Source organism: Myotis daubentonii, chromosome 1 (genome assembly GCF_963259705.1).
Source record: "Myotis daubentonii chromosome 1, mMyoDau2.1, whole genome shotgun sequence".
In the NCBI taxonomy this organism is placed as follows: Eukaryota; Metazoa; Chordata; class Mammalia; order Chiroptera; family Vespertilionidae; genus Myotis; species Myotis daubentonii.
Genome location: NC_081840.1, coordinates 233,957,881 through 233,984,270, shown reverse-complemented (window position 1 = coordinate 233,984,270; position 26,390 = coordinate 233,957,881). Strand labels below are relative to the sequence as shown.

The window sequence follows — 26,390 nt, the reverse complement described above, 5'->3', positions numbered from 1 at the left end:
TATGTACATAAATAGAACATAGTTACTAATTTTTATTTGACAAAGCTTCCCATGTAATATCAAGTATATTAAATCGGCCTAATTAAGTTCAAAAAATATTTCTTTTAAGAAGAGAGAATAAATCCTTGAGTCGTTCCAGGGCCCTTGGAGTCAACCTTGGAATGCAGTCCATTCTTATTCAAAAACTGCATTATCATGGAAGCATTAACCTTGTTGCCCAACTCAGCCTGTATAGTTTACTTCCCCATGCCTGTAATCCCTACTTCCCCCTGTGATCTTTGTCCCCATATTCATAAACAAGGGAAGAGCAAACCAAAATCCCTAAAAGGTAGAGAGCCAACATTATATTGCAGACAAACAGAAATCTCACCAGCTGTTTCTGGTGGCTGAACCCTGAGAGGGAGAGCAAGAAGAGCCCCCAAGATTAAGAGTCCTTGGCACCTGCTAGGACATTCTTGCAATCTCTCTCACACTTTCAACGCCACCACACACAGCTAGGCTTCCCCATAGCAGGACTTGCCTCTTCTTTAAACAAATTAAACAACAACAAAGAGACACAAAACATCAACCCTTTTATACAGGCACACAGAACACACCAAAAGTTTACACCAGAGAATGTCCAGCATTAAACATTACCAGAGCAATGTCTTTTGTCTCTGGTTCGGGAACTGCCCCTCTCTAGAACCTCAGCATTCTCCCAATGGACTATTTAAAAAATGGGCTGGGGTCTTTTCTAGTTGCCTCTACCTCCCTTTGTCTGGAGGAATCTTCCTAGAACATGTGCCATTGGCCACGTGTCTCCCAATCCCCACATGCTGTTTGCTCTGGGGAAATTCAGTAATGGCCTGGCCACATGCTGTTTCTTTTCTATGAAGATAAATCAGGGGGGAAACGGGGTGTAGACATTTATTAACTTCAGAATAGTTCTGGGACAGTCTCTATAATTTTTTTATTAATTTTCATCTTTTTGGAAGAATTTTTCTGTATGCTTTTCCTTAGAAGCTTCTAATTTCCAAATCAAGATATGCTTCCCATATAGTCATTCAGTTTAATTTCAAGCCGGCATTTTCTAATTTCTGCATGCAAAATGTTAATGTAGATACCCAAAACAAACAGCATTTTGGCCATTTCTAAGTTGATATTTTCTAGTTAAACCTTCCCATTTCTGTAAAATACTTGCAAGTAAAGGCTTCCTATCAGGTGTATTAAATGAGGGCTGGGGTTTGGGGAGCTTTTGTCTTTGGAGGCACAATCCCATGTTTTTTTGTTTGTTTTTTTTAATTTTGGATATCTGTAGTCTGAGCAAACTTTCTAGACATGTTATGTAGTGGGTCAGGTGTGGCCTCAGTTTCTCTCCCGGCTGTCTAAAACCACAGGAAAGGTTCAGGGTCCAGGCAGACCAAGCCTTATGGTGGCCCTCTAGATGAGCCATTTAGTTAATTACAGTTGTGTTGGGACTTCCTTATGGGGCTCCTGCATTTCTGACACCTCCACAAAGATTCTTAGTCACCTAAGAACACCCCAGAATCGGACTGGAGGGAGGATGTGTCCCTTTATGTTCGAAGCTGAATGAGTTCAGCTCATTTATATGGCAAAGGTTATTTTTGCTCAGACTCTCAGCAATTCCAATTGAAAAGCCAAAATAAAAACCGGCCACCCATTTTCTCCACCAAAGCAAAGGAAGGTCCTGGATCCAAGAGACAACTCGCCCGAGTTCACCCAATGGGCCCTTTGCTGGATCCTAGCTAGTAAGCTCTTTGGAATCCTTCTGTGACTACGCCAAGTAATGTTAACGTAAAAACCACTGAAACCTGTAAAGAATTTTTGTGAGTTTATTTGAGCCAAACTGTCAACATATGCCAGAAAGCATATGATAATGCTCAGGAGATTGGTGGGTTACATCTGTATTTATACATTTGCAATCAAAGCAAAGGGACATAGGTGGGTTACATGAAATCCATTGGTGATAGACTAGAGAGGCAGGAGAAAGCAAAGTGGGAAACCACTAGGCTTGGATAAAAGTAAAATGATGGGCACATACTTAGGTGGGTGCAGGAACAATTAACATGATGAGGGAATTTGTGGTATCCTGGCACCCAGCACATTAGGTTGTGCCCCAAGGGGTCCAGAAAAAGGGAAGTTACAAGTTACCTAGACATTTCAAAGGGTATCTATACTAATAAAAGGTTAATATACTAATTAGACCAGGAGACCTTCCGGGAGACCTTCCAGATGTCCTTCCGGACAACCTCATGGTAGTGGGGCCGACGCTGAGGCAGTTAGGGGTGATCAGGCCGCCAGGCAAAGTGGTTAGGGGCAATCAGGCAGGCAGGTGAGCAGTTAGGAGCCAGCAGTCCTGAATTGCGAGAGGGATGTCCAACTGCCGGTTTAGGCCCGATCCCTGTGGGCCAAAACCGGCAGTCATACATGCCCCGGGGGTCCCAGATTGGAGAGGGTGCAGGCTGGGCTAAGGGACACCCCCTCCCATGCACAAATTTCATGCACTGGGAACTAGTGTCATTATAGATGCAAAAAGACAGATGGGCTCAGTTAAGGTAAAGGTTGACCTTGTCCGTGAAGATGCAGGCCTAGGACGTAACCGCCGGCCATGACTGCTTTTACTTACAGTTTAATGTCAGACCACCCTGTGTGGTGACTTCAGGTCTCTGCGTCTGCAAGCCTGTCCACAGCCTCCGGCAGGCAGGAGGGGAATAGACGCTCCAGGAGCCACCGTCTCCGCTGCGTCGCAGGCACCAGCGCCCTGGGTTGTCTGGCTTCACTTCAATCCCACGACTCCCACCCAAACCCCAACAGGACCTGAGACGGCGTCCCACAGCCCAAGGGCAACAGACGCCCACGCGGGTGGGCGGGGCCTCGCGTGGGCGGGGCGAGCGGGAGTCGCTGGTGGGCGGGAGATCCGCCGTGGGCGGGAACAGCGTGGGGATTGGGCCGGCGCGCCGGAAGTGCTGTGTGGGGCCTCCGACTCGGGCGGCCGGGCACCCGGAAGCGCTCGCCCCTTCCGTGTGTGTCGCTGGTGCGCAGCCGCCGGGACGCGGGGCGGGCTCCGGCAGGGCCTCGGGGTGCACCTGCTCCTGCCGTTCCCGCCGCCGGAGGCGCCGCGCAGCGCGGAGGGCACGATGCGGCTGGGCTGCGGGGCCTTCGCCGCCGGCTGCGTGGTGATCGAGGTGCTGGGGGTCGCGCTCTTCCTGCGGGGGTTCTTCCCGGCGCCCGCGCGCCCCGAGCCCGAGCCCCCGGCGGCGCCCGCGGCGCCCGAGCCCATGGCAGGTACGGCCCGCTCCGCTCCGGCCCTCGGGTCCCGGCCCCCTGGTGCTCAGGGAGTCACCGCAGATGACGACGCCTGCGGACCGCGCCCTCTGACAGCCGCCAGGCCCCTGGCACCGTCGCGACGCCCGCCCGGCGGGCCCGCTTCTTGGTCCGCCCCGCCCGCAGCCCCGTCCGGGGAGAGGCCCCGCTCTGCCAGGTCCGCCCCGCGGGGCCGCCGAGCGTGCGGACAGTTGCTGGAAGCTGCGCTTCCGCAGCGAAGGGCGCGCTCGGAGGGCCAGCGCCTGCCCCTGCCATTGCAGGGCCCTCGCCCGGAAGGGACCGCGGGGAGGGCTCGCTCCTCGCCCGCTGAGGGCGGTTCATCACTGGGTCCCGGGCTCCTGCGCTACGTGGGGGAGCCCCCCCACCCCCCCGGGGAGGGCACTGTTCTCGGGGTCGGTACCGACAGGTCTGGCGGGGTAGGCGCCAGAGACGTGGGCAGAAACTGGGTTATAGGTGATTGGTTGCTAAGTCACGTGTACAATTCAATTTTCTTTTTTCTTTCAAACCCTTTTAGGAGCCAGTTCCAATTGGACCGAGCGCCCCCCGCCTCTCTTCAGGAAAGTCGTTATTATGCTGATCGATGCCTTGAGAGATGATTTTGTGTTCGGGTCAAAAGGTGTGAAGTTTATGCCCTACACCACTTACCTTGTGGAAAAAGGAGCCGCTCACAGTTTTGTGGCTGAAGCAAAGCCGCCTACAGTCACCATGCCTCGAGTCAAGGTAAACGGTTTCACATCGTGTTTTGTAAATCACTAGACCCAGATGCACGAAACTCGCGCGAGCGGCTCAGCCCTCGCAGCCCGCCCAGCCCGGCGTTGTCCGCTACCGGAGGTGGTTCTGCTGTTGGGTGTGATTAGCACGTTAGCTCTTTCGTTTCTAGGACGGTTTGGCTCTAAGAGGTTCAGAGGGCTCTCTATAGTCTGTTACTTGTCCACATTTGAAATGCATTCCGTGCCGTCAGCCTGGCTGGGGCAGCCTGACAGATAAGGCAGAACTGAGGCCACCATGTGTACCCCTTTCCAAGTAGCCAGGGTTCAAGCTCCCTGGGCGGCAGAAGGGATTGAAAGCCAGCTGTTCCGGGCCAGCCTGGTCTCAGGGACGCCCTCCTCCTTGCTACCCTGCTGTTTTCTCTAATTGCCATTAGGGCAGTTATAATCCTGGAAAGGCTTAAGGGTGATCTCGTTCAGCCTCTGAGGCATACAGTGACTGGCCCAGCAGGGTCTGGCCTCCCCAGTTCTCGCTGTGTCTGCTGTGTGGCCTGCCTGCAGCTGCTTGGCCTAGTGAGTGTGGCTTTCGAGTGCCTAGTGCTTCACCCAGGAACTATGGGTAAAGAAAAGACTAAAGCTTTATTAGGGACCATTTCCGAAGGAGGGAACAGGCTTGAAGTACCCAAGTCACGCAACTGGATTGGGGACTGGAGCACAAGGCTGCCTGGCTCCAAAGACTGGGTGTCACGAGGCAGCACACAGCCGCACTGCCGAGCAGGGAGACTAAGCCAGGTCCTCCTCAGAAGGCAAGAAACCACCCTTCCCACGGCCATGGCAGCCACAGGAACCTCCAAGGACATGACAGAGTCTCCCTTCACCCTTCCTCGGGCCCCCAACTGCGACTCGGTCGCTCCCTGCCTGCTCCCTGGGGTGACAGCCCAGAGGGTAAGAAGAGTTCCATAAGGCAAGAAATTGCAGTGTCCGTTTAACTTGTGAAAAGGTTCTTTTTACTTTACTAGTAATCATAGCAACGCAAATTAAAACCATCTGCAAGGCCAAATTTTGTCTATCACCTTGAAAAAATTTAAAGATCGACGTTAACCTACTCTTCACGAGAAAGAAGGTGAGCAAGCGTCGTAATTCTGAGACTATAGCTGGACTGCGCCACCTCCCTCCTCCAGTCCAGTGTGGTCTCCGGCTCGTGCCCCTCGACTTGGTGCCCCCCACTGTGCCTACTCACCCAGGCCTCATGGCAGTCGTGCCCGTTCACCTGCCCCTCGTCCGAGCTACTTTCCTCTTTCATGATCACACGTAGCTTGGCTCCCGTGCACACTGCCCACTGGCCTCAAGCCTTGGCAGTTACTGTGTCTCCCTAGGAAGGCCCCAACTCCTCTCACCCAGACAACACTTCAGTCTCAGGCCTCAGCTCCAATGGTACTTCCATTGGAAACTTTGTAAAGAAAGTATCCATTAACATGGTCTTGGTTAAATATATTGTGCATTCAAATACTAAAAACATAGCCCCGGCTGGTGTGGCTCAATAGATAGTGCCAACCCTCGCACTGAAGGGCCGTGGGTTCGATTCCCGTCAAAGGCACATACTGGGTTGCAGGTTCCATCCCTGGCCCGGTCGGGCATGTGCAAGAGGCAACCAATCGATGTGTCCTTTTCACGTGTTTCTCCACCCCCCTTTTCCCGTCTTTTTTTTAAAAAAGGAAAAAATATCCCCAGGTAGGGGTTAATAAATATTTGTGTGTGTGTGTGTATATATATACACACACATAAATTTATATGTAGTTTTTATAGCTGTTAAAAAAAAGATAAAGTAGCTATTTGTTTTCTGGGGAAAGGAATCGGTGGTCTGTTATTAATTGGAAAATAAAACCAAGTTGTAAAATTATTTACATAGTTTGTTAATATTTTGGTGAAAAATGTATCTTTGTATATTTTTGGTTGTACACCTACAGAAGAAAGTATGAAAGGGTACTTACCAAAAATAACCAGTTATCTTTAGGAAGTAGAATTTGGGGTAAGAGAGAGGCTCACATTTTGAGAAATAACTTTAGCCCTGGCTGGTGTGGCTCAGTGGATAGAGCATCAGCCTGCAGACTGAAAGGTCCCAGGCTCGATTCCAGTCAAGGGCACATGCCCGGGTTGCAGGCTCGATCCCCAGTGGGGGGTGTCCAGGAGGCAGCCGATCAGTGATTCTCTCTCATCATTGATGTTTCCATCTCTCTCTTCCTCTCTGAAATCAATAAAAATATATTTTAAAAAAAGAAAAAGAAATAACTCTAGCCCTGGCCAGTGTGGCTTGGTTGGGTGTCCTTCCTCTGCACCGGAGGGTCGCTGGTTCAATTCCTGGTCAGGACACACGTCCTGGTTGTGGGCTCCGGCTGGATGTCTCACTCTTACCTCTATTGCATCGAGCTTATGGAAATCCATCACACCTGTCTTCATCTCTCTAGAAATCAATTTAAAAAATCTTAAAAGGGCCGAAACCGGTTCGGCTCAGTGGATAGAGCGTCGGCCTGCGGACTGAAAGGTCCCAGGTTCGATTCCGGTCAAGGGCATGTACCTGGGTTGCGGGCACATCCCCAATAGGAGATGTGCAGGAGGCAGCTGATCGATGCTTCTCTCTCATCGATGTTTCTAACTCTCTATCTCTCTCCCTTCCTCTCTGTAAAAAATCAATAAAATATATTTAAAAAAATCTTAAAAGGAATACCTTTATGGAGATAGAGTTTTTGTCCAATCCAGCACATGCATTTGTATGTGTATAGCTGGACGAGACATAACGTGTGTATATCCATGCCCCCTCCTCCACTCGAGATCGACCCTCAACCAGGAGTGGTGGCTGTCGTCGCTGTTGTTGTGTGTGGGGCGTGACCTGCCTGGACTAGGCCTGGAGAGTGTCTCCCTGAGTGCAGGGCAGCTGATGTCTCTAAGGTCGTTTTTCCAATTCTTGTTTTTAGTTTTAGGCTAGTATTTCCAGGGGCCACTCAGGGTCAGCACAGGTTAGCAATTGCTCAGAGGTTGTGCATAAAGACCTAGTGTGGTGAGGCTACCACCCTTCGTGGGGTCACGTGTGGACGGGCCATGTGCTCACTGGTCAGGGACTGACGTGTCCGCCCTGACTCTCACTTTCTCTGTGAGGAGGCCTTCTGCCCAGCCAGCAGGAGCTAGGAAGTCGGCCCTCCCTCTCCGGTCTCCTGAGGGTCCACGCAGCCTTCCAGGTGCCAGGAAGAGGTGGCGCTGACGGGGGCCACTACACCTGTCTCGTTCCTCCAATCCCCTCCCCCCTTTTTTTAATATATTTTTATTGATTTTTTACAGAGAGGAAGGGAGATAGATAGTTAGAAACATCGATGAGAGAGAAACATCGATCAGCTGCCTCCTGCACATCTCCCACTGGGGATGTGCCCGCAACCCAGGTACATGCCCTTGACCGGAATCGAACCCGGGACCTTTCAGTCCGCAGGCCGACGCTCTATCCACTGAGCCACACCGGTTTCGGCTCCAATCCCCTTTTAAAGTGTGGGCTGGTCTCTTACCACAGCTAGCACCGCGCCTCGGGCCGCTGTTGGTGTGGCCTCGCCATGGATGCCATGCCCTTGCGTGGCACTGTCCCCTGAGCCAGCTCCAAGTCGAGGGCCCTCCTGTCCTCTGTGCCTGCAGCACAGCCAGGGCGCAGCCCCGTGAAAGCACTGCGGTGCTCACAGAGCTCTGAGACTGCCCTTGGTCTTGAGTAAGAACTTCTCGACGGATTGTCTATCCTTGGTGAGTTTTCAGAGTCCCCAAAGGGTGGTTTTGACAGTTTTATCCAGTGTCATCTTGCTCTTGGGGGAGAAGACTGACGAGCTTGCATGCGTTCCAGACGCCCAGAACACGCTCCGTTTGCTGTTGGAGCAGTCTTGGCAGTTGCCCCTTGGGTGTGACCGGATTCCTGTTGATTTGCATTGCACAGGCCGGACACTCGTGCTGTGTGTTGTGGGGAGATACAGACCACAGAGACCGCGCCCCATCCATGCGGCCTCTTGGACTCCTGGCTAAAATGAGGGAGGTCACAGGAAGGTGTGAAGATGTCACACCCCCTCCCTGTCCCAGAAACTGGGGCCATGTGGTGGGGGCGGGGAGGGGTCCCCACCAGCACACCTGGGCCAGCTCTCGGGGATCCCTGAGAGGTGTGTGGGAGCTGCTCCTTCACTCGGGAGTGGACAGTAGGGTCTCTGGTTTGGGAATCGGGACGTGGAGTTTGCAGACTTGAAGCTCAGGTGAGAGCCTGGCCGTGGGTGTGAACACAGGCTTGCGCACACACCGCCTTTGGTCGCTTGTTTTGGTTCTTCTCCTCTGGCTCCCTCAGCGCCTCCTTTATCCTCTCCTTGTCTGAAATGGGGCCAGGTGTTCACGGTGAAGCATTCTGGTTTTGCCAGAATCTGCGGGTAGCTTTCCCCATTTGTCGTAGGACTGACCCACCCTCCTGTCCTGGGAGTGCCCTACTTTTATGCTTGCGTCTTTCCTCTGTGTCGTGGCCAGCACCCCTCCCCCTGCTGCACTTTGGACCCCAAAGTCTAATCCGAGAGTGTTCCCTCCTGCAGGCATTGATGACAGGGAGCCTCCCCGGCTTCGTGGATGTCGTCAGAAACCTCAACTCCCCCGCACTGCTGGAGGACAATGTCGTCACACAGGCAAAAGCCGCTGGGAAAAGGATCATCTTCTATGGCGACGAAACATGGGTGAAGTTATTCCCAAAGCACTTTGTGGAATATGATGGAACAACCTCATTTTTTGTGTCAGATTATACAGAGGTCAGTGTTTAAAATAAGAAACATAGATCCTACCAGGTGGAGAGGCAGCGTTCGTTGTAGTGGTGTTTGTTGCTCTATCGGGAGGGTGTGGAGACAGTACAAACGTGGCTCACTTGCACCGTGACAGCCAAGGGCGTGAGCCCTGGTGCAGGTGTGAGCACGGCTCTCTGGAGCCCACAGCCTGGAGGCTGAGCACCGATTGGCAAGTGTCAAGAATCCAGAAGGGCTGCCCAGCCAGGAGTCAGGTGAGCTGGGTGCATAGGTGAGCGGGGACGTCCCACAAGGATAGAGTGGTGGCAGCCTCTGTCTGAGGCCGAGCCCAAGGATGCCACACTGCCTGGGGCTCCGAGGCCGTTGGTCCCTCTGCAAGTGGGTCAGCGTCGAGTAGGAGGCACAGGGTCGAGGGCAAGCTGGGTGGGTGGTCTTGAGAGGCATCAGCTGGGAGTGCCGCTTCGCCAAGGGGAGGAGTGATGAGAGCCCTTGTTGAAAGTTGAGCCTGGGTGCAGAGGGAGACCCTCGGGGCAGTGGCACCGCATGTCTGACTTGGCATTAGGGCGGACAGCATTGCACCCCTCACCTGTCCGTTGGCTAACACAGATGCCCTCTGCTGCAGTGGCCTGTGCAGCATAGCAGTGCTGGCCAGCGGCAACTGGGCCTCCCCATCCTGTGTACAGTCACTCAGAAACTTCTCTGCCATAGGCTTTTCAGTGGGAGGGAGGTGGCCAGCAGTGGCGTCGGGGCTGACCAGGCTAAATGGCTCTGTTGGGGGCTGTGGACGGCTGGTCAGAGTGCTGTCTCCTCCCTCCCAGAACAGCTCTCATGCTGGTCACTGGAACCTTGGGCACTGTCCTGTGCTCACTGCCCTCCCCTGTGTAACTGGGTCCTGGGTCCTTGCTCAGTGCAGCCCTCGCGGTGCCCACAGAGATGCTCTTGCAGCAGAACTTGCTCGGTCCATCTTATACCACAGTCTGTCTGCAGCCTGGGGTGCGAAACGATGTCAGTGAAAGTTTTGTCTCATCTGATGTTTAGTTCTTTATGGCAGTTTTAATTTTTTTTCTTGTCTTTTCGAACTCCCCCGAGTCCTGTCACCTATAGTGAACCCTGTGACGTATAACGACACATCACTTCCTTGGGCAGTGGCGATCTAGCTCTTCATCTGCACTTTCCCCTTAAAGGTGGACGATAACGTGACGAGGCACTTGGATAAAGTATTGAAAAGGGGGGATTGGGATGTGCTAATCCTCCATTACCTGGGGCTGGACCACATCGGCCACATTTCCGGGCCCAGCAGTCCCCTGATTGGGCGGAAGCTCAGCGAGATGGACAGCATCCTGATGAGAATCCACACCTCGCTGCTGTCAGAGGTGAGCTGCGCTTCCGTGGGTCTTGGTGCCAGGAGGTGCTTGTGCCCACAGTCCCCAGAAAAACTAGCCGTCACGTGAGCTCAGGTGAGCTGAGTGAATGTCACGCCCACCGTCCCTCGGCAGCCTCAGCCGGCACAGGTGCCACTGCCATGCTCACCTGCCGGGTCCCGCCTGCAGTGGCTGTGTCCCCACCATCCCCATCCCTCCCGCTCCCGCCTCCTGAGTGCCTTCGGGACGCTGAGCCTGTCTGGGTGTCTACGGGGTGTGGGCTCCAGCCAGGAGGGCAGACAAGAAGCACAGTGAGTGCATCAGGGTTCTTTTTTAAAATATATTTTTATTGATGTCAGAGGGAGAGAGAGAGAGAGAAACATCCGTGATGAGAGAGAATCATGGATCGGCTGCCTCCTGCACACCCCCCCCTCCCCCCACTGGGGATCGAGCCTGCATCCTGGGCATGTGCCCTAATCGGCAATCGAATCGTGACCTCCTGGTTCACAGGGTGACACCCAACCCCTGAGCCAGGCCGGCCGGGCTGCATGAGTGTTCTTGAAGGTGACGTGCCCCAGGACAGTGGGGGCAGGAGGAGGGAACCGCACCTGCGGGGCTGTGGTTTTCAGCAGCCTGGGCAGAGTAGCCACAGGAGACGTGAGCAGAGGCTGGACAGGAGGGGGCCGATGTGCCAGGCCAAGAGCAAGGGCGAGGTGGAGCCTGCCAGGCACATCCTGGGCAGCAGAGGTCATGGCTGGAGCCCCAGGGCAGGAAGGTGGCTGCATTTGACAGATGGGGGCACCGGGGCACGCAGAGCAATGTGCCCGCACTCTCACAGCTCCGAAGTGGCAAAGAGGTCCGGGCCCAGAGCCTCTGCCCTGAGAGCCCTCTGTCCAATCCCACTGCTGTGCGACCTCCATGAGATTCTGCTTGTTTCATACATGACGCTATTTGACCGTGACCCTTTGATCTGACTGTAAACTCATAGGCAAAAGGAAAAACCCACTAATTTAGAAAGAACTGTTCATGCAGCTAGAACAGGGGCGGGCAAACTTTTTGACTCGAGGGCCACAATGGGTTCTTAAACTGGACCGGAGGCCGGAGCAAAAGCATGGATGGAGCGTTTGTGTGAACTAATATAGATTCAAAGTAAACATCATTACATAAAAGGGTACGGTCTTTTTTTTTTAGTTTTATTCATGTCAAACGGGCCGGATCCGGCCCGCGGGCCATAGTTTGTCCACGGCTGAGCTAGAACCTGACGTGCGTTTCCTAGCGAGTACGTGTTCCCGGTGTCAGTGCCGTTGAAATGGCCCCTTTGCCTTACAGGAGAGGGAGGCCCTCTCGCCCAACCTGCTGGTTCTCTGTGGCGACCACGGCATGTCCGAGAGTGGGGGCCACGGGGCCTCCTCCCTGGAGGAAGTGAACACCGCGCTGCTCCTCACCAGCTCTGCGTTCGAGAGGAAGCCCGGTGAGGACGCAGGCGTGGCTAACACGCTGAGACTGTATTTTACTGCTGTGTTCTACCACCCGATACTGATTGTAAAACTCTTTTTGGAAGCTACGTTTGAAATACCCTGAGTAATGGCAGAATGAAAACTAACAGGGCAAGGGGCAGTCAGGATGAGGAGGTTAGATTTCTTGCCCCGATTATTACAACACAAGTGTCCTTTGTGGGAATTCGGTTGTATGGATGCCACTGCCTAGCTGCCTGGGACTGTTAGTAAGAATGTCCCGTAGCTTAGCGACTTCGGAGGCACATGTATGAACGGAGAAACGTAAGTGCTTACATTCCCCTAAGAGTCCCCTCTGTTAGAAACTAGAGGTCGAGTAGCCGTGTCAGTAGGAGTCACCAGACCAGTCCGAGCAAGATTCACTGAAGACTCCTCTGTCATCACTGACACCCAGTTCTGCACCCAAACACACGGGCCCCTCTGACCCACCGGCCTGCCTCAGGCCTGGCCGTCTCCGCCACCCTCCCCGTGGGCCTGCCTTTGCCCCTCGCTTCACTTGCTGTTGTTTCTGTGGATTCTGTGGCTTCCTCTCACAGTTCCTTGCCATCACCCAGCACTGTTGGAGCCAGCCTTCCAGAGAGCGGGTACAGTGCCCACCAGGGCACCGGCCTCTGCACCCCGCCACCCTCACTCGACCACAGCACGGCCTCTGCACCCCACTATCCTCACTCGACCACAGCGCGGCCTCTGCACCCCACTGCCCTCACTTGGACCACAGCACAGCCTCTGCACCCCACTATCCTCACTCGACCACAGCGCGGCCTCTGCGCCCCACTATCCTTACTCGACCACAGCGCAGCCTCTGCACCCCACTGCCCTCACTCGACCACAGCACGACCTCTGCGCCCCACTATCCTTACTCAACCACAGCGCAGCCTCTGCACCCCGCCACCCTCACTCGACCACAGCACGGCCTCTGCGCCCCACTATCCTCACTCGACCACAGCGCGGCCTCTGCGCCCCACTATCCTCACTCGACCACAGCACCGGCCTCTGCGCCCCACTATCCTCACTCGACCACAGCACGGCCTCTGCGCCCCACTATCCTCACTCGACCACAGCGCGGCCTCTGCGCCCCACTGCCCTCACTTGGACCACAGCAGGGTGGCCACCGAGTGGGGTGAGAGCCCTGCACTAGAAATGGCTTCTTCCCAGCACTTGCTCATCCTGCCCGGGTGCCTGAGCTCCTGGGACGGAAATGGCGCCACGTGAAAATGTCTCACAAACACGTGTTCACGGACGTTCACAGCAACATCACTCATGAGAGCCCAGAAGTGGGAACCCAAGCCCTGATGAGGCGGCTGAACGTGGTTCGTCCACACAGCAGATACCACCGACAGCAGGAAGGGGTGAGGGTGGGCCGTGCAGCAGGGCTGTCTTGGGAGGAAAAGGACAGCTGCCGAGCTGGGAGGCCCGTGTGCGGGCAGATGGCCTGGAGGGCTGCGGGGCGTGTGTTTAACTTGACTGTCTTTAAGAATAGTTATACCCTGCAGGCTTCACTCCTTCTGTCCATTGAGTCAATCTCAGTTCTAGAACATTTATGTGAGTGGTCCCCAACACTCCCACTCCCACCACCACCCTCCACCCCTCCAGCAAGTTGTGTTTCTGTCGCTGTTAGATTTGCGTCTTCCAGAGCTTCTAATACAAGGAGCCCTGGGGCGGTGGTCTTGTGGCCAGGATAGAGGGCCCTGCAGTGCTGCCGAGTGATAGCTGTGGTGTGGGCACGCGTGTCCATTTATCCATTCATCCGTGGGCGGGGCTGTGAACATTCGTCAGCAAGTGTTTGTGAAGACGTATTTTCATATGGTGTCTTTTAAAAAATGTATATTCTTAATTGATTTCACGGAGGAAGGTAGAGGGAAAGAGAGATGAAGACATGAGTGATGAGAAAGCATCACTGACGAGCTGCCTCCTGCACGCCCCTCCCTGGGGATGGAATCCACAGCCTGGGCCTGGGGTGTCATTTTTCTCCGGGCACCTTTGACTCCCTCTGTGCTGTTACTGTCAGGTGGCTTCTGCAGGGCACAGCCGGGTCTGTGCGCAGCGCGGGGCTGCTGCAGTCAGTGTCGGGTCTCAGCACAACAGCCAGGCCCCACCAGTGTCAGTGCTGAGAACTAGCCCTCAATGTCAGAGACTATGAGAAGAAATGTAATGCTGGAGTGGAAAACTTCTAAGTATAACTCAGGAGGCATCAGTAGAGGGTTGGTCAGAAAAGAAGAATAAATTGGACCCAGTTAAAAAGAAAATTCCATACAACCCAAAATTACCATAATCAAAGCTAAACCTCTACAAACTCGCCCTAGAGTGGGAGGCTGGCCCCAGGCTGCGCTGACCCACCTGCACAGGCGGCTGGGGGGACGGGGAATTTCTCCTCCGAGAAGAGGACGCCTGCGCTGAGCTTCCTGTCCAGGGCCTTGCGGGGCCTGGGGCGGAGCCGGGCCTGAGCCCAGGTCGTACCTCACCCAGTCCCCTTGTAGGGCCCGTCGGACGCCAACCCCTGCCTAGTGCTCGGGCCGAGCCACTGGGCCAGCCTCCCGCTGCTTTCCCAGAGGTGCCCGAGGGGCTGTGAGCACCACTCTGATCCACAGGGCAGGGCCGCCAGGGACCCCCAGGTGACCATCTGCTGCGCCACCTGCTCCCTGTGCCGGCGTCTCCCAGGCGCCGTGGCTGCTTCAGGGAAGGTGGCGGTCCGTCAGCTCACTGACAGCCCGGTGCGGTGCTCCCCGTAAAGCTACAGGGAACGGTTTGGCGAGACGGTGATTGACGTGCGTTGTCAGAGGTCAGGTGTGTCCGAGAGCCTGTCGCTGACCCTGCTTCCTCCCCTAGGTGAAGTCCGGCCCCCAGAGCGTGTGCAGCAGACCGACCTGGCCGCCACCCTGGCGGTGGGGCTCGGCCTGCCTATCCCGCAGCACAGCGTCGGCCGCTTCCTGTTCCCAGTCGTGCAGGGCAGAGCCCTGCGGCAACAGCTGAGGCTCCTACACTTGAATGCGGTGCAGCTCAGCAGGCTGTTGCGAGCGCGCATCCCGGGGTTCGAGAGAGGTGAGTCGCGGCTACCCTCCGCCAGACTGGGGCCCCGCGTGACCTGGCCCCCGCTGCGGCCTGGCTGTGCTTTCAGAGCTCGGCCATCACCGTGAGCAGCACCCAGAGGCCGTTGTCTCAGGCACGTGCTCCCATACGTGTGCTCAGTCGACAAGTGGCGACTCTTCCCACTGTTTCCGTTTGGACAGCAGGGCCAGGGCTGCCCTCATGGAGCGCAGCTTGAGAGGGAGAGCAGGAGGTGGCCACTGGTGTCAGGTGGTGTGTGGGTGGCGAGGCCTGGGGGGGACGTGCCTCACTTGCAGGGATGAAGGGGCGGGAGTGGCTGGAGCAGAGGAAGGCACAGGACGGGAGGCCAGGGGTGTGGGGGCCTCTGGGACCCTGGCTAGAGTAGGGGCTCTCGCTTTCGTCCTGAGTCGCGGAGCCTGAGCTCTGCAGCCGGCACTTGGGAGGTTCTGGGGCCAGGGAGGCTGGAGGAGAGCTGGGAGGAAGCTGCCCAGAGAGGACTCGCGATACGGAGCCGGTAGAAGACCCAGGCTGTTGCTGAGAGGCAGGCAGGGCAGCCATGCGGGGGCGGGGGGGAGGGGTTGTGGATGTGGTGGAGACAGCGGCAGGCACCCGTCCGCCCAGTCCTCACACAGTGCGAGCATGGGAAGGTTTCTGTAAAGTCGAGGGCCTGTTAACACAATGCATTTCTGGGTAGTTTCCCATTGCAGGAGCAGAGGGGAGGGAAGGAGAGAGGGAGCAGGGGAGGAGGAGAGGCAAGGCCAGGGGTGGAGGCAGAGGGATGGGGGAGGTCAGCTGGAAGGAGGTTGGAGGGTGCTGGCCCATGACCAGCCCACACACGAAGGTCCCTGGGCGCCAGCTGTCAGGTTCTCCCACAGGCCGCGGAAGCCGCTGGGAACCCAGTGCCTACGTCTGTGCTGCGTCCGCAACCTACCTGTTCCTCTTCTTGTCAGAGCATGGATTCGAACAGTTTAAAATATCAGAAAGGCTGCACGGAAACTGGGTCAAACTGTACTTAGAGGAAAATAATGCAGAAATCCTTCTCAACATGGGAGCCAAGGCCCGCAAGCAGTACCTGTACACCCTGAAGGCCCTGAGCCAGGCCTTGAGCAGCCAGGAGGCCCAGTACGACATCTACTCCATGGTGGTGGGGACCGTCGTGGTTCTGGAGGTATGGTGCTCGCCCGCAGCGAGGCTCACCTGTGGAGCTGGCTCGATACCCCAGCCAGGATATTGCAGTGGAGTGTCTGTAGCACATCAGTGTTCCCCAAAACAGGAAACTGGTTTTCCTGTTTGCTCACGTGTGCCCTTGTGCACAGTCCTGTCCAGGCGGGTGGCTGGAGGCGTGGTTTGGCCTTTCCCTGCCACCATTGTGGACCAGCCTGTGCTTTCTCGCCCAGGTCCTCGCCCTGCTCCTGCTCAGCGTCCCGCAGGCCCTGGGTGCCACGGCGAAGCTGGAGGTCCCTCTGTCGCCCGTGTGTTCTCTGCTCTTCTACGTGATGTTCCTGCTTCTCTGGGCCACGCACATGGTCGTGTGCACCTCGGCTGAGAGCTTCTGCTACCTGTGCAGCCTCGCGTGGCCCGTGGCGGGCGTGGTGCTGGCACTGGTCTCCGCGCTGCTCTGTGGGGTCTTGTCCACTCTGACCAGGATGTGTGTGCGTGGGAAGCTTCTGAGGAGGGTAAGGCTGGCTCCCGCAGATAGGACACATCTCGTGGTGTAGGCTGCACTTGGTAGTTGAGTACCTTTCCCTCCCGATGTGTGCGGCAGGTGCAGCGCTGGCCGGAGCCAGGGAGGGCAGCCTGTCCCCAGGCTCTGGGCCCACCTCACACTCTCAGCTCCGTGCTGACAGGTCCCAGGCCTCGCCTGTCAGGTGAGAGAGGGTGGGAGAATGAGAGAGACAGAAACATCAATGATGAGAAAGAATCATGGATCAGCTGCCTCCTGCATGCCCCACACTGGGGCTCGAGCCCATAACCCAGCCATGTGCCCTGACCGGGAATCCGAGTTGTGACCTCCGGGTTCATAGGTTGATCTCAACCACTGAGCCACACTGTCTTTAGTTTTATATGCTTCAGGTTGGTACATTGAAGGGATGGTGCTGTGATGCCAGCTTTGTCATTTCAGTAGAATGAACATTTCAGTGGAAACTTCTGGATTTCTGGAAAATTCATGGTTGGATTCTTGGGAAATACCATTGAGGTTCTTTGGTTTAGTAGTGGGAACTGGCTGTGGCTGCCTGACGACCCAGGCTCGAGAGGACGAAGATGTTGTATGAAGGGCTGGGTCCAGGGGCCGGGCCCAGGTCTCTGAGCCCCCACGCTGCCCAGGTGGTGCGGGTCTAGGCACCATGTCCCGTCACCAGGCTTCGGACGGGCCGTGCTGAGGAGGGCAGGCCATTCCTCCAGAGCCAGGGGAGCATCTGATGAGTGTCCCGCGGGTTCTGCTCTGTGCCCAGCATGCAGCCCGTTGTGTGCGGTTCTCAGGTTTCCCTTACAAAGTCCACCTTCCTTTCTACAGAAGTCAGCTCCTTCCCACTGGAAGTGGTCGGAGCTGGACTTCCTCATCCTGGCGGGGACTGCGGGCCATGTCCTGAGTCTGGGTGCGAGCAGCTTCATCGAGGAGGAGCACCAGACCTGGTACTTCCTCGTCAGCACCCTGTGTCTGGCTCTGAGTCATGAGAGCTACAGAAGCTGCTTCCTGGGAGACGATGAGGAGCCTGAGCATTGCCCACAGGTGGCAGGAGAGTTTGCCCGCACGGCGTCAGCTTTGCCGGACAGGAGCGTCAGCTGTAACATGTTAGAGCTCGACCAAGCACGCCAGAGCCCCTCTTCCCTGGACGGACTCCGAGGGCGTGAGAAGTGCATGGCGCTGGCCAGCCCGTGGCTGATCCTCGGCTGCTGCCGGCTGCTGCGGTCTCTGAACCAGACGGGGGTGCAGTGGGCCCACCGCCCTGACCTGGGACACTGGCTCACCAGGTGAGAGCACGCGCCGTGGCCACGGCCAGCTGGCCAATAGTCGCCTTTCTCCACGTGGGCCCGTTTGCCATGTTCAGGGTGGAAGTGGTATTTGAGATTGGAAGAATTAGAAAAATACACCCTAGCGCATGAATTGATGTTGAAAAGCAAACTTACGTCAGGCTGGCCTGTGTGGCTGGTTTTATGGCCGAATCCCTGCAGCTGATATTTGAGAGCCTGTGAGTGTTCAGTGGTGATCACAGCGAGGAGCTGGCTCTGCCCTGGCCAGCTGCTCCCGGGAGGACAGGCTGTGACGTACGTGGTCAGAAGCCCTCGACAGCTAGTGGCTGTGCGGGTGCTGCTGCAACACCTGGGACAAGTGCAGCAGGTGAAAACCAGACTGGAAAGGGGGACTCATGACCGTTAGAGGGGGGCGGTGGGGCTCAGGACAGTCGGACGGGGTCTGTGAGGGGCTCGGGACCGACGGACGGGGTCTGTGAGGGGCTCGGGACCGACGGACGGGGTCTGTGAGGGGCTCGGGACAGTCACAGACACCTGCAGCAGGAAACTTCAGCAGAACAGCAAAATGCTTACTCCGACCAGCAGTTGGGAGTTTCAGGTAGAATAACAGGGCACTTTTATCTAACAAGATAGGGAACAGAAGAGATAGGCGGTCTGGGTGAGGCCGCAACCTGGCCCACACGACAGTCACTGGGGAAACTGTGTGGCCTGTGCCTCCAGCCCGAGTGTGGCTCCTTCCTTGACTGCGAATTCTATGGGGAAATCTCCCATCCCAGCGTCAACCACCGACAGCCCAGCACCCCGGGCAGCGCTCCTGGGCTGCTGCTGCGAGCCCGCTCCGCGCCCTCAGTGGCCTGGAGAGAGGAGCGAGGCCGAGCCCACGGGCCCTGGGACCGCACAGGGGCCGCGCTGGGGGCGTGCTGTCCTCCCCACACTGGACCGGGCCCTTCCCCTCAGGCTTCTGCATCTCAGGCTGTCCCTGCCGGTTTGCAGAGGCGGCCCGGGGACCAGGACAGAGCTGCGTGGGGGCATCCAGGCTCGCCTTCTGGTGCTTTTTCAGTTGTGACCATTTACCACCAGGACAGGACATAAATGTCCAGTTTAAACAGCAACAATGAGTGGACCCCATGTGACCACCCCCAGAGCAAGACCCTGGCCACGGGCACCCTCTGCCTGTTTCCCAGGCGTGTTTCCTTCGTGTGTTTCATTTCGTGAGCGAACTGTGCTCCCCGGCTGCAGCAGTGGGCGTGGCCAGGCAGTTGGGCGCCCACCCACCCTGTAACCGCTGCCTGTGAGCCTCCCAACTTCTCTGGGGTCTCGGGCCCCGAATGGAGATCACACCAGGAGGTGCATGACTCCCCGGAGTGGGATGTACCCTGGGAAGCACAGGGTTTGCCCAGCAACTCCTCACCTGTGTAGGGAGCATGTGGCTGCCCAGAAAAGGGGCGCATGGCCAAGCGGTGAGTGGACCACTGTGGACAAGAAGCGGTAGGTCAGGGCAACAGCCCTTCGTTTGTACATTGTGAGAGCCTCAGTCTGCATTTCAGTCACCAACCGTTTTCTTCCATGCTTTTCAGGAAAATCAGCTGTTTTTAGGACAGTTCTTAGAAAGCCACGCAGCAGAGACCCAGCATCGCTAGCTGCACTTGTGGGTAATTCCTGGCACTTTCCATTCCCTTTCAGCTCTGACCACCAAGCCGAACTCTCCGTCCTCGCTGCCCTTTCCCTCCTCGCCATCTTCGCGCTGGTTCAGAGCAGGTGCTCCTCGGTGGCCAAGGGGGCCCTGGCGCTTGGCCTGCTGGGTGTCTACTGCTACAGGGCAGCCACTGGCTCCGTGCTGTCCCCATGGCAACAAGACAACAAGGACGTTTCCAGGTAGTGTGCTGCAGCCCGGGGGCTTGTTTTGAGGTCTCTCTGGTTTTTGAAGGAACACCTGCCTGCTGCCTTTAGGACGTCGGTGAAGTGGTTTCACCGAGAGCCGCGGGCCTGGCTGAGCGCTCAGTGAGCTGACCCTGCCCTCGGTCCTGGTGGGAGACAGTTGAGGTGAGGTGTGAGGTGTTTGAGGGTCATTTTTTTAAATAAGGAATTTCTTTAAAAAACAAGGCGTCTCAAGGATTCAGTGTTGCCTGCTCAGGACAAATGAGATAGAAGAGCGAGTGGGTGTTGCCTAGCAGTTCGGAAACATGGCAGAAAACGAAACTCGCCCAGGTCTGGCCGGGAACCCCTGAGGAGCCCCGTGCCGCTGCGCCCCGAGTCACTGTGCAGATCAGAGACGGGGGGCGGGGGCGGGGGGCAGTGTCCCAGGACTGTTGGAAACGTGCGGACCCTCCAACCCAGGTGTCCTCAAGCAGCGAGGAGGCCCGAGGGGAGGGGTGGGCTCTGCTCTCCAAGGCACGAGCATTGCACCGTGGGAGGCAGCAGGGCCAGCGTGGGGGAGCTCTGAGCGAGCGCGGCTTGTTCTGGGCTCGCAGCCCCGGCGTCTGCTGAGCTGTGTGTTCACAGGACGTGCTGAGACGCAGGGCAGCAGGCCGTCCCTCTGTGTGGCCTGAGCTTGTGAAGTAGGAGTGTCGCTTTTCATGTTCATGTGAGACTCACAGAGGGCACTGGCCCTCGGTGGGTAGGTGGCTGAGGGGCACGGGTACCCCTGGAAATGGCCTGCCAACTGGCGTGGGGAGTCAGTGATGCCAGGGGCCTGGTGAGGGGATGCACCCGACACAGGACAGCCAGATGGGGACAGCGTGGCGTGCAGGCATCTCCGAGGAGGCGCGCTTTGTCGTCGGAGATTGGGCGCCTGCCGGAGAGGGAAGCCGCATTCGGGTGTTTAATGCAGTTGTTGGCCTCAGTCTCAGAGTCTGTGACGCACAAGCAGACCCTCCTTCCTCTCTGGTTGACGCCCTGGTTTCAGCATCGCTCGCTTCAGAGCTTGGGGCAGTGTGATCCTCTCACGGACCCAGTGGCTTGTAGGCCGGAGCCCCCTTTGGGAATCTGCTGCTGCCTGTCCATCTTCTAGAACTTGCCTTTACATTTAATGCCTGGCTCTTCTCAATGCTCAGCAGGCGGGGGGGCCAGGCGGCGGTGGCGCTCTTCCTCCTGGCCGCCCGGCATTCAGCCCTCCCCTCTGTGAGCTCTGACCACTCCGGCCTCTGCTGCGCTCTCTCTGCTCAGCGCGGCTCCCGCCTGAGTGGGCTGCGCCTGACCACATCTCCGTGGCAGGCCTCGTGGACAGTGTTTCACTGCTTGAATTAAACTCATACTAAAAAGATAATTTTTAAAAAATGCATAAACCTTCCTAAGAAAATCTGAAAGTTTATTTTTTTCAAAAATATATATTATTTTGATTATTTCATTTACATTTTTGCTTAGCGTTACTGCACTTATTTGTTCTGACTTGGAGAGGGTGTCTGTTAAAGCTGGGGCAGGGTCACTGGAAGGCTCGGTAGAAGCAGCACCAGGACAGCCCAGGGGGGCACTCGGCTTTCCTTTAAATCATCAGCCTTTCTAGTATAAAATATTTGCTTTATGAAATTTTTTAAAATTTATTTATTATCTAAAGTTTTACATATGCCTCCTTTTTCCCCACTTGACCGCCCCACCCAGCTAGTCCCACCCCCACAAGCCCCCACTACCCCAGTGTCTGTGACCACTGGTTATGCTAATGTGTATGCACTCTAACCCCCCCTCCCCTTCCATTTGTCTGTGTATCTATTCTTTTTTTTTTTCCATTTTATTTTTTCTTTATTTTATCGTTGGGGGCCATAATGATTTCTAAATAAAACCTGGTAGGTAGTTTATCTTTTTTTTTTTAATTCTTTATTAAGGTATTACAAATGTGTCCTCATCCCCCCCCATTAAACCCCCATCCTCCCCCCACCCCCCCACCCCCCACTCATGCTCTCACCCCCCTGTTGTCCATGTCCATGGTTTGGCTTATGTGCATGCATACAAGTCCTTCGGTTGATCTCTTCCCCTTACCCCCACCCTCCCCTACTTTCCCTCTGGGGATTGATAGTCTGATCGCTGTTTCTCTGTCTTTGGATCTGTCCCTGTTCATCAGTCTATGGAGTTCTCTATATTCCACAAATGAGTGAAATCATGAGGTATTTATCTTTCTCTGACTGGCTTATTTCACTTAGCATAATGCTCTCCAGGTCCATCCATGCCGTTGCAAATGGTAAGAGTTCCTTCCTTTTTACAGCAGCATAGTATTCCATCGTGTAGATGTACCATGGTTTTCTAATCCACTCATCTGCTGATGGGCACTTAGGCATGTTTTCATATGTCTCTCGGCCATCTGTATGTTCTCTTGAAATGTGTCTATTTAGGTCCTTTGCCCATTTTTTGATTGGATTGTTATCTTCCTTTTGTTAAGTTATATGAGTTCCCTTATAAATTTTGGAGATTAAACCCTTATCTGAAATATCATTGGCAAATTTGTTCTCCCATGCAGTGGGCTTTCTTGTTGTTTGTATGAAATTTTTCAAACCTTTGTTGTTGAGAGTATTACAGTACCCCTCTTTCCCCCCCCATTACCCCTCCACTAGGTTCCCGTCCCGCCTAAGACCTTCACCACCTTATTGTCTGTGTCCATAGGTAACGCATATCTATTAAGATGCAAAGTGTTCCCTCAGGAGTTCAGCTGGGAGGCCACGAGTTCAATTGCTTGCTATGACGTGCACTCACCACCAGGGGGTGGCACAGAACGAAGGAAAGCTCCAGCTGGCAGCTGGGGAAGGGAGGCCCCGGCTGGCAGCCAGAAGGCCCCGATCGGCCCTGATCATGGGCCAGTCCTAGGGACCCTACCCATGCACAAATTTTGTGCACCAGACCCCCTCTCTCTCCCCATCTCTCTCTCTCTCTCTCTCTCTCTCTCTATATATATATATATATATATATACACACACACACACACACACACACACACACACACACATATTAGAGGCCCGATGCACGAAATTCGTGCAAGAGTAGGCCTTCCTTCCCCTGGCTGCCAGCACTGGCTTCCCTCTGGCACCTGGGACCTGGGCTTCCCTTGCAGCCCGGCTTCATCCAGAAGGTCATCTGGAAGGACGTCTGAAAGGACATCTGGTCTAATTAGCATATTACGCTTTTATTATCTACACTAATAAAAGAGAAATATGGTAATTGGTGTACGACCGCTACCCTTCCCATTGGCTAATCAGGGCAATATGCAAATTAACTGTCAGCCAAGATGGCGGCCGGCAGCCAGGCAGCTTGAAACTAACATGAGGCTTGCTTGCTTCAGTGACGGAGGACTCCAACGTTCCCCGCCGGCTGCTGCAGGCCTCTGAGCCTGCAGTTTCAAACGTTGTAACAAATATAGACGCCCAGAAACCAGCTTTCAGCCGGCTGGGATCTCAGAGCTGGAGTTGATACAGAGTTTCGAGAACCCGAAACAAACCAGATACCTGCTTTCAGGAGCGGAGGCCTAAGAGCTGGAGCCTCAGAGCTAAAGCTGGCCCAAAATAAAAAAAATAAAAAAAAAGAAAGAAAAGAAAAAAAGGAGCAGTTGGGAGCTTCAGTCCCAGCCTGAAAACAGCTCTCAGCCCCTCACCCAGACTGGCCAGGCACCCCAGTGGGGACCCCCACCCTGAAGGGTGTGTGACCAGCTGCAAACAGCCATCATCCCCTCATCCAGGCTGACCAGGCACCCCAGTGGGGACCCCCACCCTGATCCAGGACACCCTTCAGGGCAAACCAGCCGGCCCCCACCCGTGCACCAGGCCTCTATTCTATATAATAAAAGGGTAATATGCCTCCCAGCACCGGGATCAGCGGAGCTGAGAGGCCTCCCGGCACCGGGATCAGTGTGACGGGGGGCAGCACCCAAACCCCCTGATTGCCTGCGGCTCTGTGTGTGACAGGGGGCAGGGCCACAACCTCCCTATCGGCCCTGCTCTGTTTGTGACAGGGGAAGGCGTCCCAAACCCCTGATCAGCCCTGCTCTATGGGTGATAGAGGGCGGCGCCCCAACCCCTCCCCCCCCCCCACAAGCTCTGCTCTGTGTGTGATGGGGTAGAGCCATAAACTCGCCATCGGCCCTGCCCTGAGTGTGACAGTGGCGGCGCCCCAACCCCCTGATCGGCCCTGCTCTGTGGGTGACGGGGCAGTGTGCCAACTCCCCTATTGGCCCTACTCTGTGAGTGACAGGGGGGAGCTCCTCAAACCCCTGATGGGCCCTGCTCTGTGCGTGACGGGGGGGGGGAGCTCCCCAACCCCCTGATCAGCCCTGCTCTGTGCGTGACAGGGGGCAGCGCCCCAACCCCCTGATTGGCCCTACTCTGTGCGTGACAGGAGGTGGCGCCGCAACCTCCCTATCAACTCTGCCTTGAGTGTGACAGGGGGTGGTGCCCCAACCCCCCAATCGGCCCTACCCTGAGCGTGACTGAGGGTGGCATCGCAACCTCCCAATCTGCCCTGCTCTGTGCATGACGGGGCGGCGCCTCAACTCCCCAATCGGCCCTGCTCTGAGCCCAACCAGGGGCTGCACCTAGGGATTGGGCCTGCCCTCTGCCACCCAGGAGCAGGCCTAAGCCAGCAGGTCGTTATCTCCCAAGGGGTCCCAGACTGCGAGAGGGCACAGGCCGGGCTGAGGGACCCTCCCTCCCCCCCGAGTGCACAAATTTTTGTGCACCGGGCCTCTAGTTATAGATAAAAGCCTAAGTGACAGTTACGACCGGTCACTGTGACACACTGACCACCAGAGGGCAGATGCTCAATGCAGAAGCTGTGCCCTGGTGGTCAGTGCGCTCCCACAGGGGGAGCACCACTCATTTGACAGACCCGACCCGGCACCCACCAGCCCGGCGGCAGCCACTCACTCCTTCAGTAGTCCTGCAGGTCTCATCTCCGAAGAATGGGCCAGCGCCACTACACGATCCCAACAGTGCTGCCCTCCTGGAAGTCGGCCTCGGGTACCACAACCGCTTCCCCTCCTTAGACGCTCCGCAAGGAAGAAAGGATATAAAAGCAGCCACCAGGTGGCTCCCAACAACGGGTGCAAACATCAGCAGGACAGATCCGGATCCTGGGTCGGCAAGCGCGTCGGTCCCCCTCCCCACCTTGGGACCCCACCTGTGCATGAATTTGTGCACCGGGCCTCCAATACGAATATCTTTGGTTAATCTCTTACTGCCCCTCCTCCCGAGATTCTTCAGTCTGTCCCATGATTCTGCCTCAGATTCTATTTTATTCATCAGTTTATTTTATTCATTAAATTCCTTCTTTTATTTTTATTTTTATTTTTAGATTCAACTTTATATATATATATATATATTTTATTGATTTTTTACAGAGAGGAAGGGAGAGAGATAGAGAGTTAGAAACATCAATGGGAGAGAAACATCTATCAGCTGCCTCCTGCACACTCCCTACTGGGTATGTGCCTGCAACCAAGGTACATGCCCTTGACCAGAATCAAACCTGGGACCTTTCAGTCCGCAGGCCGACGCTCTATCCACTGAGCCAAACCGGTTCGGCTAGATTCAACTTTTGATAAATATGTATTTATTGCCATTTTATTCATATTTTTTATCTTTTTTTCTTCTTTTTCTTTTTCTTTCTCCTCCTCCTCCTCCTCTTTACCTTCTTTCTCCTCCAGTTTGGTGGTGATGAATTTCTTTAGCTTTTTCTTGTCTGTGAAGCTCTTTATCTGACTTTCAATTCTAAATGATTACTTTGCTGGGTAGAGTAATCTTGGTTGTAGTCCTGGCTTTTCATCACGGAATATTTCTTGCCACTCTCTTCTGGCCTGCAAAGTTTCTGTTGAGAAATCAACTGACAGTCGTATGAACACTCCCTTGTAGGTAACTAACTGCTTTTCTCTTGCTGCTTTTAAGATTCTCTCTTTGTCTTTAACTGTTGGCATTTTAATGATGATGTGTCTTGGTGTGGGCCTCTTTGGGTTCCTCTTGTTTGGGACTCTCTGCGCTTCCTGGACTTGTAAGTCTGTTTCTTTCACCAGGTGGGGGAAGTTTTCTGTCACTATTTCTACAAATAGGTTTTCAATATCTTGCTCTCTCTTCTTCTGGCACCCCCATAACACGAGTGCTGGTAAGTTTGAAGTTGTCCCAGAGGCTCCTTAGGCTATCTTCATATTTTTTGGTTTCTTTTTGCTTTTCTGATTGGGTGTTTTTTGCTTCCTCATATTCCAAATTGTTGATTTGATTGTCAGACTCCTCTACTCTCTTGTTGAGTCCCTATAAATTATTCTGTATTTCAGTCAGTGTATGCTTAATTTCTAACTGGTCCTTTTGCATGTCTTTCACATTTTCACTAAGTTCCTTCAAGCTCTCATTAAGATCCTTGAACATCCTCATAACCATTAGTTTTAACTCTGTATCTAATTGTTGTAGTTGAGCCTTGATTGCTATTGGCATCACTGGGAGGAGTTGACTTAGGAGAGCTTAGGCTCCCAGTCTTGCATAGATGGGAACTGGCTGTGCAGACCAGGCTGCACCTACAGTGGGAGAGCTGCTGTGCAGGAGACACCCTATGGAGCAGGACTTGGTTCAGTGGAGCTATGGTGCTGAGTCTGCCCCTTGAGTGTGTCGCTTGTGGATGTGTAGAGTTGTAATCTGCTATGGTCTGAAACTGTCCGCCAGGTGCACTGGGTCTAGTGCAGAGGTGGGCAAACTTTTTGACTCGGGGGCC

General features: G+C 55.1%; 1 protein-coding gene and 1 long non-coding RNA gene across 6 annotated transcripts in view; one reads left to right on the top strand and one right to left on the bottom strand.

Moving 5' to 3' along the window:
- Positions 1-3,020: 3,020 nt before the first annotated feature.
- PIGG (phosphatidylinositol glycan anchor biosynthesis class G) overlaps positions 3,021-26,390 on the top strand; it is a 28,595-nt gene continuing 5,225 nt past the window's right edge. For 3 of the 5 annotated variants that reach the window (XM_059678047.1, XM_059678010.1, XM_059678029.1), the window contains exons 1-10: positions 3,021-3,285; positions 3,839-4,044; positions 8,627-8,836; positions 10,012-10,200; positions 11,518-11,659; positions 14,529-14,741; positions 15,698-15,915; positions 16,145-16,423; positions 17,263-17,720; positions 19,404-19,595. In XM_059678047.1, coding sequence (XP_059534030.1) covers positions 3,138-3,285; positions 3,839-4,044; positions 8,627-8,836; positions 10,012-10,200; positions 11,518-11,659; positions 14,529-14,741; positions 15,698-15,915; positions 16,145-16,423; positions 17,263-17,720; positions 19,404-19,595 — 2,255 coding nt within the window. In that variant the 5' untranslated portion in view covers positions 3,021-3,137. The remainder of the gene's footprint in view (positions 3,286-3,838; positions 4,045-8,626; positions 8,837-10,011; positions 10,201-11,517; positions 11,660-14,528; positions 14,742-15,697; positions 15,916-16,144; positions 16,424-17,262; positions 17,721-19,403; positions 19,596-26,390) is intronic. The other 2 variants (XM_059678019.1, XM_059678038.1) reach the window with 2 other exon arrangements.
- On the bottom strand, positions 12,233-13,030 carry LOC132222817 (uncharacterized). The gene is made up of 3 exons (XR_009450307.1): positions 12,595-13,030; positions 12,541-12,557; positions 12,233-12,349 (listed from the first exon to the last, which is right to left on the bottom strand). It is a non-coding gene; the product is annotated as an uncharacterized LOC132222817 (long non-coding RNA).